The sequence below is a fragment of the Podarcis muralis genome, chromosome 5 (genome assembly GCF_964188315.1).
Source record: "Podarcis muralis chromosome 5, rPodMur119.hap1.1, whole genome shotgun sequence".
Lineage (NCBI taxonomy): Eukaryota > Metazoa > Chordata > Lepidosauria > Squamata > Lacertidae > Podarcis > Podarcis muralis.
This window is the reverse complement of record NC_135659.1, coordinates 47,331,183-47,343,548: the sequence shown is the minus strand read 5'-3', so window position 1 is coordinate 47,343,548 and position 12,366 is coordinate 47,331,183. Positions and strand designations below refer to the sequence as shown.

Here is a 12,366-nt window from a genome sequence, read left to right as displayed (position 1 = left end):
ATAACCAAGGGAGTGGGTGGGGAGCTCACCTTTTCTCAACCTCTTAAAACTGAGCATGAGCAACAAACAGTGTAAAATGTTTAACTCACATTTTCAGGCTTTCTAGGAAAATGTCACATGAAGAAAAGCTAGGATTATTTAAAAAGTACTACATTATTTGCCAAGCTTTGACAGAGAGCAAGGTTCAACAGTTGTGCAGTAGTAGATGTTGGTTTTTTGTGATAAAAAATGGAGTAGCTCTGTTGCAAATCTTCCATCACTCAATATGCCTGTTACAGGAAAAACCAAGCTATAATGACCATAACCCAAAGAACCGTGAAATTAGCTCTATAAGTCCACAATTAAAAATCTACCATATAACTCCCCACTCCACAATGCCATATGGCCAACTGCTAAGGAAAAGCAAGCTTAAAAAGATGTTTGCGATATGATGGTGGAAGGGAGGAGGAAAAACCTACTTGAAGAACAAGTTTGTTTAAAAAAAATAAAATCCACTAGCCTATCTGAAGCCCACTGCATCAGCTTAAACATATCTGACTCATAGTCAATATTTAGAATGATAACTTAGTAAATTCTTATACCATATTTTGAACACAAGCTATTTTTGCACTGCAGCTATATCACAAATAATTGGGTACGACCAAATGTACTCTAAAGCCATTATTTCAACATATGTAGCTATGTAGAAAGAGAAAAAATATAATCTTTGTGGCTCCGTTATATGGAGTTTCATGATTGTTTTGAACATTATGCCAATGTTTGTGCTCAATCAAGAAAGAAAAGACAAGACAAGACAAGACTACAGATATATGCACCCTCCAAGTTGGACATTTAAACATTGTCAGTATCACAATAACAACTTCATTTTCCTTTTATGTAATTTGCCCTCTACTTCCCTCCCATTTATAACATTTACAGCTTTCGGACAATGATGATCTTCAACCTGACCAACCCTACCTAATACAAGCCCTGCATTACTTTATAGTAAGAGAAGTACCATTTTGACATGGAAAAGGGACAGACTGGGCAGGATTCATGAGGGGTAATGTCCACATCCATATGTATGCCTGGGGTTTTCCCTATTCAGACCCAACTTCAGGTGTCATGGGAACCTGAGTGGAATATCATCAATGGGCTCCCTCCCTTTGACTTGACGGTTCAGTTGTAATACCATACTTCCAGAGTCCTCTGCACCTCATTGGTTGGCCCTAACCAGTCTTGGTACAGATCAGTACCTGATCTTGGTAGCCACCAGTAGTAATGCAGGCCTTACTTTTTGATACTAGAATTACGTAGCTAGCTCTGGCAAAACTAAGCAGAGGCAAGCCTAAATAGTTTTGTTGTTAACAACAGTGGTAGTTGCAACAGGAAGTATAAATGCTGGACACAACATGGGCATGTTTTACATATGCCCACACAAAGTAACATCCCATTTTGGAGAAACACATTGCTTTGGGAACATAATCATGGTGAATGTGGAGAGAGAGGATGGGAGAGTAAAGGTGTTAGCAATAAAATCCATGCCAGAATGTTGTTGTTCTTGTTTACATTTTTCTTTTAATATCTTTGGAGGCAAATTCAAATTATGTGGCAATTTCTCCATGTCACAATCATAATGCTTTATGTGAACCTGTATTTGCCTATATTTCACAGTGCAGCTAAGCTCTGTTGTGTCCTTGATTGCAACAAAACAAATACATGTGTGGGTACATCCGCTTAGATGATGAATACTACTGTATTGCCATTATGGTCCAGGGATCGATAAGGAAATATTATGAGTGGCAAATGCATTTATTACTCACCACACTAAGTCCCAGAAGTTCTCTGCAGTAGTAGTCCATGCCCCTCTGCTGTAAATTATCAAGATAATGCTGAAGCCGTGTGTAAGTGTACGGGTAGCAGTAAGCAAACTGGTATATGTCATCCTCTCGATCAAAGCAGAAAGCAAATGACATAACGTAGTTCTTCCTGTGATCAGGGCAGCGATAATAATACACATTTTTGGGTGGCAGCCTTTGCCTAAAAGATAAAGACAAATGCCATAATCAAAATCCCATTGGCTAAATTAAATGCAACAGTGAAGTTGTACATATATGGAGAATGGGGAGTCTCTCTTCCCTGACATAATGACTCTATGGCTCTGACTGCAGAGGAATAAATCTGAATCAGGTTTCATATGTAGATAATCCACTTCCATTTTCCACGTAATCATCCACCACCTTCCAAGCTTAATGCAGTTAAAACTCTGGCAACTGAGATATGGATCACTCTAGTTCTTTGAACAACTTCACCTCGGCTTTACCATACATCACAATCCTAGGTATGTCTACTCAGAAGACAGACCTATTAAGTTCAGTGGGGTCTTCAGTGGGGTATTAAGTCAGGTGGCTATAGGACTGCAGCCTTTCCTTCTATATTGCTGCTGTTCCTTCTTGTTTTTTTGCATTTATTGTCAATATTATATGAAAAATCTTAATAGTTAGAATAAGTAGAATAAAACCACATCATAAGGCAATGCAGGTGTCGGCTCTGGAAGTAAGAGGGGAAAAACACAGTAGATTTCTTATTTAATTTGAACGAGAGAACCTTGTTCTGTGCAGCATCTATGCACTAGCACAATAATTCAATATGATTATGTAGCAATCTTGGAAGGGTGAGTAAAAGACCCATTCCCTAGGCAGGCAGGATGTGGGTACTGGCTGTACACCTTTATCTGCCTGGACAGACTCCACAAGGGTCTTGCAATTAAATACAACAAATTTTCCAATCCTATTTGGCAAAAGCATACTATCATCCCGCAGACAGTAGCTTATTCAATTAAGGAATATCATAAACAGGTCCCATCTAATGCTTGTAGCAGAAGTCAGCTACCATCAGGCAATGATGGCGAAGAAAACGTAATATGATTTACAGACATAGCAGTAGTAATGTGTCCTACGGTAATAGTTCTGAGAAATGAGACAACTGGAGAGGATCAGTTTTGGCCTTTCATTGCTAATATGAAACGGAGGACAGAAAGTTCTCATGATAGAAGAGTCTTTCCAATTAGCGGCTGTTAAGGAGTATGCAAAGAAAAACGGACATCTTCCTGGCAAAATACAATGAAGACTCAGTGATGCAGTTAATTAGAGATGACATAAAAATTATTTGTCCTTCGTATTGCTTTGGCTCTTAAACTCCAGTGAATAAAGGGGATCACTCTTGATTGTTGTTCTTTGTTTTATTTAAATTATGCTGACTAAAGATCCTAATGTTAACCAGCTACAAACTATTATTATTATTATTATTATTATTATTATTATTATTATTATTATTTGCAGACCGCAAAGACAAAAGGGCAGAGGGTTATAGTTTTCAATCTGATATAAATAGCAGTGAAGGTGGGGGAATAGGCAAAGGTAAAGGTAAATGACCCCTGGACGGTTAAGTCCAGTCAAAGGCAACTATGGGGTTGTTGCGCTCATCTCGCGAGGGAGCCAGCGTTTGTCTACAGACAGCTTTCTGGGTCATGTGACTAAACCGCTTCTGGTGCAACAGGACACCATGACAAGTGCCAGAGTGCATGGTAATGCCATTTACCTTCCTGCCACAGCAGTACCTATTGATCTACTTACACTGGTGTGCTTTCAAATTGCTAGGTTGGCAGAAGCTGGGACAGAGCAACAGGAGTTCACCCTGCTGCACGAATTCGAACTGCTGACCTTCCAATCAACAAGCCCAAGAGGCTCAGTGGTTTAGAATACAACCAGCTAAGCAAATAGCTTCCTGAAATATCTTAACATATTTCTGTCATCCAACATTACTCTGGTATGCTATCAGGTATCTCTCACTGTATATAAGATCAAACAGATTATACGGTTGTGAGTAAATAAACTGAAGCCCCAGACCTCAAAATGCAATGCAAGTTCAAACAGTGCATTGGCAAGTGCAGAACCTTTGTTTCTACGCTGGCAACAGGAGAAGCTGCATTCATTATAATGAAACAATTCATAATGCTAGGAAAAGCTACTAGAGATTTGTTTGATACTAGTTTGCTACTAGTTCAGATGGCACACAGCACAGGCTGCTTCTATTTTATTTTATTTTTAATATCTTAATCTAACATGCTTGTGTGTTTCTGCAATCATGCTTTGATGTTATTGCTCTCTTCCATTCTGGTCCGAAAAAGTCAAACATCTGGGTGTCAACAGTTTTAACAAAAAATATTTATCTATATGCTTGGATATTATAGTGAAACTTATAATTTAGGACAAGTCATAAGTCAGTTTCACAACCCAGTGCCTTTCACTGGAGGAAAACCTACCCTTACTTGAGCGATAAAAACCCAAAGTCTCAGAAAAGGTTCAAACTCTTAATACAAAGCATGTCCCCCCCTAAATATAATTGTAATGGGACTCATGGGGCTGTTAATCTATTCTTATCACTTTTAACACTTCGTCAGGGCTAATCTGTTCCCAAGTCAAAGGGAAAAGGAGACTGAGTGTTTCAATACCAACAAAACATCTTTACATACAGGAGCCTAATCAGATTAGATTTTATCTGGGAATTAAAAAGGGAGGAAGGGAGAGAGACAGAGGAGCACAAGAGACAAGGTGCTAGATATGGCCAATCGGGGGTTTTGATAAGAAAAAGACATTGCTCAGTTCTTGCATTAACCTCTGTGTCCTAGACATACCATTGTTTAGTCTTTCCCTCTTTTTGTTCTACGCCTGCTGGAAAAGGACACCCACACACTGTAGCAGCAGCTGCTTCTATTAATTTAAAGCTATTACAAAAATTAAAATTAAACCCAATTACTTTGGCTGGTTTATAGCCGGAGAATGGCTGAGTCTGATTGTTCCCTCTGGTTATGGACAAAACAATATTACTACCTATAGGCAGCTGCCAGTAGAATACTAATGTGACCTAGGCCTGGCAGGAACAGATTCAGAATGTGAAATTTAGCTGCATTTCTAAATAGAGAGGGGGAAATATATATCTTATCACAGATCTGCAGAAATGCTCCACCCTTTCATGCTATAGGCCATGCAGTACGTGACAGCTAAAGTGAGGAAGCCGTACTGGAGCATATTTCCAGTTACATATATAGCCTTAGTTAGGACTACAAATGTACATTGCTAACTAATACTTATGTGCACTGTGGAACTAACTAAACTTCTGAATGGCGATTTGATGAAAATATGTCCAAAGTCCATTCATAACAACAGCCATCATCTCCCACTCCATTGGCTTTAGCATGATACTGAAACAACGTTTGGTATTCCTAACTAGTGTTGGCTGTTTGGATTTCAAAACACACATGCACAAACAGTCACACAAACTTATGGGAAAGCTTGTACACAATCCACAAGTTCCTGATGGAGGACATTGAGGCGCAAGGTGTAAAATGTTTGGAAGCAGCAATTTCCTGTCTAGACAAGCAACACTACTATCCCCTGAATAGATTTTAACCATAAGATGTACAGACACCTTTACATGCATTCCACTCATGCATGACCACATTTATGTGAGCCATCACAAAATAAATAAATAAATTGGCCTTCCCTCACTCGGGACTGCTGCTTTGAAGTCACTCAAGGGATGGCAGCCTTCGATCAACATTGCTGTTGTTTCCTTCTAGAAATGGAAACATGACGTTGACCAACACTTTACCTAACACTGCCCAAAGAATTTAGGGTTAAGAAGGGGTTGCTTGTTTGACATGGAACTGAACGGCCCTTACCAGGGGGAAGGGTAACCACAAAAACATTTTGAAACCATTTTCCAAAGCAGTTTCAGATACTGTGATATAACTGCTTTTATTCTAGATGCAATTAATTAGAAACACTTCTGCATATATCTCTCCTCTTTAACCACCTGATTGCAGTCCCCATAGCTTTTATACCTTTTAGAACATCTGGCTGTTTCTCTCTGCACAGAAGAAAAATAAAATGAAATATCATAACCTTCAGTGTTTTAGTTAAAAGTTAAGAAACCGGCACTCTAAACATATTTATTATTGAATACTAATATTGATCACCTTTCATGAATATATGGACTGTAATATGAACATAAGAAGCTGCCTTACACTGAGTCAGACCATTGGTCCATCAAGCTCACTATTGTTCTATACACTATTGTTATCAAGCTCACTATTGTTCTATACTGACTGGCAGCAGTTCTCCAGAGTGCCAGGCAAGACTCTTTCCCTACCCTTCCTTGAGATGCCGGGGACTGAACCTGGGACCTTATGCACCCAAAGCATATGCTGTACACAGATTTCTTGGTAACAGGAATAATGCAATGTACATTTACATTGTGTGCTAATTAGGAAAAGGGGGAAACACAAACTGCAAAGACAGTGCTTCTTTACCTGCCAATCTGACTTATAAACAACCTCTCAAAACACACTTCAGTCTCATAGAATCGTAGAATGATAGAGTTGGAAGGGATCCCAAGGGACATATAGTTGAACCCCTTGGAATGCAGGAATCTCAACTGCAAGATGATACATGACAGAGGGACATCCAGCCTCTGCTTATAGGTCTACCACCTCTCACGGGAGTCTGTTCCACTGTCAATCAGCTATTAGTGCCATAAAGTTTTTTCTGATGTTTAGTCGGAATCTCCTTTCTTGTAACTTGAAGCCATTGGTTTGGGTCCCAACCTCCAGAGCAGGAGAAAACAATCTTGCTCCATCCTCCATGCGACAGCCTTTTAGATATCTGAAGATGCCTGTCATATCTCCTCTTAGTCTCCTCTTTACTAAGCCCAATTCCTTCAACTGTTCTTCATAAGGCTTGGTTTCCAGACCCTTTATCACCTTCGCCTCCCACCTCTGCACATGTTCCAGCTTGTCAATATCCTTCTTAAATTGTGGTGCCCAGAATTGGACACAGTATTCCAGGTGTGGTCTAACCACATTACCCCATACATGGCTGCTTGACCAGTTTCGTCTGCAGAACTAGCACAAGTGCCATACAACATCCATTCCACACTTGTAATGGATCAATCCTTCAGCGTGGCCGCATCTACACTTTGAAACTTACTGCTTTCACTGTACTGTTTCTGGCACCGGCTAAAAGCTCTTTTTTTTTTGTTTAGGAATAATATGAATGTGTTATATGTACAGTGCAGGACTGGGCAAAACAAGCCATTTTTATGCTTCTGGAAACAAATCTCTGGCTTGGAGCCTAGCATTCCTCCAGTCTGAGAAATTCATTTGAGCATGTTGCCAGGTTGAGATGGAGACATGAGTCCCTACAGTGGATGAATCCAGTTCTGTGAGGATTGCATGCTCCATGAGTAAAAACTTAGAAAGTCCCAATTTGGATGAAGAGCCCATGGTCCACTTGGGCTTGGGCTGTGGCTCAGGCCTAGCCATGATGTCACCTGGGTTGTCCTCTGTTGCTGCTATGCTGAAGGTCTGGGCCAGCCCCTCCAAACCAAAACCTTGGCTGCTTCTGAAGTGCTTCTGAAGCTGCCGGGACAATTGTCTTTGCATCTGTGTGCTGCTGAATGTGGCTGGGCCCTCCTCATCAGAGCCCAGGTTGTTGCACCAGGCAGGGATCCTCATACCACCCATAGCTAGAAAAGCAGGTTGTAGGGTGGGTTTTGAGCAACAACATGGCTGGAAGTGAAAAAGCTAAGCACTCCTCCTACACAGTCATTCTTTTTCTTCAACTCATAGCTTCACAAGGCTGCTTTTAGTTAAAAAGAAGGGTAAGAGAAGATTCCTTGTCCTTTCCTCCTTTAGTCCTTTCACTTTATGTTATTCTTCAGTTCTCAGTCTAATTGACTAGAACTTATCATTATGGTATAGAATGTTTTGACTTTATTTTTTTGCAGTCCATAGCAGCCTGGGAACAAGAAACCAGCCTCAATCTCACACCCCAGTCTCTATGGTACATTGTCAGTAGACAACACGGTCAGCTTTAATAGCCTCTTAGCTTCAATTAGCCAATTAGACTTTTCCTCTATTTCCCATCTCCCTTTCCCATCTGTTCATCTATTCCCATTCCCCTCCTTTCTGCAGAAATAATTTTTAAAATCCATGTGAACTTCATTTAGGGTACTCTTGGGTGGCATATCTTGCACACAAGACTAACTTTAAAAACCTCCCAAGAATGTAAAAAACTACAGCAGTAATTTGGTGATGTCTGAATTTCAGATATGTTTTCACACACATCTGCATCCAAACTACAAACATAATGGGTTTTTGTTGTTTTTGTTGTTGTTTGGTCACAGTGTAAGTTATTAATATGAAATTAAAGTAGCTGCAATACAAATATGATGTAGACAGAATATCAAACAGAATTTGTTGAGTCTTCTTTGGGTTTATAATAGTATTGCATATATTCGTTGATTTTTATTTTTACTGTGGAATGTGTGATTCAAGTGGGCAAACATTTTCAGATGCACTTTCAGAATAAACTAAACTACATAATCTCAATAGAAAACATTTACAATATGTTTCTCTGTGTTTAAGAGCTTTGAATTCTCACCACTTTCTTTTCCCAAGAAATGATTTTCTGACAGCACATGCATTATTATTTTTTAGATTCTCAGTAAGACATTGGACTCTGTAAACCTCCTACCATCTTGTAGCCCTTGCTGAACTGTATCCCTGCCACTCCCATGACTTCCATTGACCCCAGATGTTCTGCAGATGAGCACACTGACCCCATCACCCAATACCTCTTTCTGGTGGTGCACAATTGGATGTATTCTATGATTATTTAATGCCATATATTCATTCATTCCTCATTTTATACTCATTCAAAGTCATCCCCTCATCAAGAATAGGTCAGATGAATCCATTATACAGGGACTGGGGAGAAAGCATATTTGGGGAAAGGAAGATTAACAATGTAATTTGGAACACATTTTAACAAGTGTCCAACATTCTGAAATACCTTATTTCCATATGGAAACCTCGAATCACAGTTGTGAGTGAGGGAGAACTTGGGAAAGTATAAACAAGAGGTGAGGAGGTTGGCTTTGATTTCTGTGAACTCTTTCTCCTTGGAGAGTGAGCATTTACAGGTTTCTCTCGTCTGCTTTTTGTCTTTGTGAAAGAAGAGTTCACACTCAAATGCTTCTTACATTTATTTAAGCATTTTCAAACCATTCCACTTTGTGCTAGCCTAACTTTCACATTCCCTTTAGTTAATTACTTGTAGTTCGTACTTGAGAGAGCAATATTAGTTACTATGATCAACTCTGATTTATTAGTTACACTGACCTGAACACTGCTTTAAAACGGACCCCTTTTCCCTATTGATTTGAAATTTGGCAAGTATAATTCCTAGGAGGAACAAGAATGCCTGAAAAATTCATGCTGATTTGAAAAATTCATGCAGAAGTATAGACAGTAGAAATGCAGCTGGGTCTCCCATTGAAAGCAATGCAAAAAAAAAATCCCCCTCCAGTTCCCTTCAACTAGAGCAGCTTTCATAGACTTGGGTCTCTAGATCAGGAATGATGGGAGTTGTAGTCCAAAAAAACAGCTGGAGACCCAAATCTGTGAAACACTTATCTAGAGTAGAATATGGTTCACAAATAACCTGAGTGAACACTATCCGCTAGCAAAGGTAAAAAGTACCCCCGAGCAAACAAATGACCACAGTTTGTGTGTGTTTAGGATTACAGTCTAAATTGTCCATAATGATAAGTTTGCATTGCTCTTCAAACAGGTATATGTGGTATTAACCGGATATGATGTTTATGACATTTGTATGCTGCCCTATAACCTGGTACCAAAAAGACTGCAAAGATTTTAAACAAAATGGAGCAGAACAATCGTAACTGGATGAGGAATAATTATCAGAGTAGCAGAATCACCACTGTATTCAAAACCCTGCTAGCTCCTTCCAGTCAGGACGGAAGGTGTAGTGGTGGTTTTTTGTTGCTTCTTCCTGCACCAGCAATAGGACTGACACAGCCAAGGGACCTGAGAATTGGAGGATCAACAGAGCTCTGGATTTGTTGGTGCCACATAGGCCCATGCAGAGTTTGCCTGAGGCCCAGGGTAGATGTCTTGTTAGAATATAGTGTTAAATGCAAAAAAACAAAACAAAAAAACAGCCTATCTCTGGTGGGGCCAGTTTAGCCCTCTGAGGCCTGGAGAAAGGGGATCCAGCTTCCCTCACCTGCCACACAGTACCACACCACTTCAGGGCTACTGCTGACAAAAGGACCACCAGTGATAGCTACCCACCTGATTGGGTGCAGCATGGACCTCCATCACAGCACAGAACAACCTCTACCACCAACATATTCTCTGTCAGTGGAGGGTGACAAAGAGGTACTTACACTGCATAATAACCCCCCCCCCCCATCTCTGCCCATTAACATCAAGAGGTTGGTAATTTGTAAAACAAGAGCACAACAGTTTAGAAGGGAGATTTTCTTCTGTATTAACAGCTTCACAAAAGCAAAGATGTTGCATGAATATTTACTGATGCATCCTGTTTTACAGATTCACATTTCCCTCTAGCATGTAAAACAATCTCTCGCTCCATCAGATTCCCTTTCATACAGTGATAAAACATTGCAGAGGGAGACGGGGATGCAATTACCTGCCATTCTCTTAACTTACTCTCACTTTTCAATTTGGATGTTCCCATGGGCTTTTTAGTTAAACAAGAATTGCCCTGCATTGTACTTAACATACATTTTTTATTTGTCTCCCAGAGTTATGGTCAAATCTTACTCCCACTACAATTAACAGTTCTCTGTTACTAGCAAAGGACCTTGATTAGAAAGAGCATTTACATGAGAAACTTGTTATTTGTTAATGTTTAAACATTGCTCTATATATTCAGGCCTCAAATGGCAAATACTTAGAAGTTAGCATGCTCACTCAGTGTCTTCATCTATTTACTTTGCTGTAGGGCTTGTGGCTGGTTCTGCCTGCAGCTGGAGAGGCCCACTGCACCCAGCCAATCATCTTAGAACTGGATAGCTAAGGAGCAGGGCTACCAAGATGAAAATTGCTCCTCTGCAGCCTGTGCCTAGAGTTTTAATATGGGCAAAGCTCAGTGCAGGAATAAGCAGGAGCAGTCTTATTTACATAGTTCTTAGAACTCTTTAAGTAGTCTCAATGAACTGTGAGTACTAACTAGGACAGAATACTATAGGCACTGGTTGCCAGCCATGCCAGAGCTACTGTAGAACTGGAAGCAGTTCATAAAAGAGCAAGCAAAATTATAAAGCAAGGTGGAGCAACACCCTTATAAGGAAACATTGCAACAATGGCGGGGGGCGTTAGTTTAGGGGGGGGGAGTGTGTAAGAGAAGGCATAAGAGATGTATAAAATTATTCATGTTGTTGAGAAAGTTAACAGAGGAAAGTTTCACCCTCTCTTGTAACACTAGAACTCAGGAATATCCAATAAAGTTGAATGCTGAAACTGACAAAAAAAGTACTTCTTTCACACAGTGTACTATTAAACTATGGCGTTTGCTCCACAAGAAGTAGTGAAGACCACCAACTTGGATGCCTTTAAAAGAGGATTAGGCAAATTCATGTGGGATACGGCTATCATGGACTACTAGCCATGATGACTATGTTCTGCCTCCACTGCCATAGGTGGTGAATAACACTTGCTAAGAATCACAAGTGGCAGCATGCTCTTGTACTCAGGTCTTACTCAGGCTTTCTTATACGGATCTGGTTGGCCACTGTGAAAACAGGATGCTGGACTAAATAGACCACTGGCATAATCCTGCAGGCTCTTCTTAAATTCTTAACTGAGAGCTTCATTCCAGATCTCAGATGATCTCTCCCAATGACTTTATATAAAGTTTAAAAGTATGAGGAATACAATGGAACCTTGCAATACCCCACAGCATAAATGCCCAGGGTTACCCAGCAGGAAGAGTCAGTTTAGTGCCCCCTATAAGCAGTTAGATTGTCAACTACAATGCAGTATTCCTACATGCTTTATGCCAAATTCCATGGAACCTGGAAACAATAAGATTGTGACCTCTTTCAAATCAGCACTGCATTTGTCGCCCTTATCTTTCCTTGGCAACCTGATGGTTGGACGTGGATGACTGTGGGAGGTGCCAACTGGGGAACCACCAAGGGAAGAAGGCTCAGAGCCCAGGTGGTGGGAAAATGATGAGTGGTCAGAGGAAGAAGAGGGAGAAGGGGGAGAGGAGGTGTCAGAAGCTGAAGAGGTAACAGGGTTTAGCAAGCTGAGACGGTGTATGGCAGACAGAAGTCCAGAATAAGAGGCAGAAGCTGAAGTAGGTGATTGGGAAAGGAAGGCCAAGAGGCAGAGATGGTGAAGAGTCATGGGTGTCTCCCCCTCCTGCTGCAACAAGCTCCCCTTCCCCTCCCAAGCAGAGCAGCAATAGGCTGCATGCAGGCAAAGTTTCC

The 12,366-nt window shown here is 40.5% G+C and overlaps 1 protein-coding gene across 4 annotated transcripts in view; it reads right to left on the bottom strand.

The window, feature by feature from the left end:
• The window catches only part of LOC114599023 (BEN domain-containing protein 5), a 723,068-nt gene that overhangs the window by 477,883 nt on the left and 232,819 nt on the right, over window positions 1-12,366 (bottom strand). For all 4 annotated transcript variants that reach the window (XM_028733533.2, XM_028733539.2, XM_028733534.2 and 1 more), the window contains exon 5: window positions 1,803-2,019. In XM_028733533.2, coding sequence (XP_028589366.2) covers window positions 1,803-2,019 — 217 coding nt within the window. The remainder of the gene's footprint in view (window positions 1-1,802; window positions 2,020-12,366) is intronic.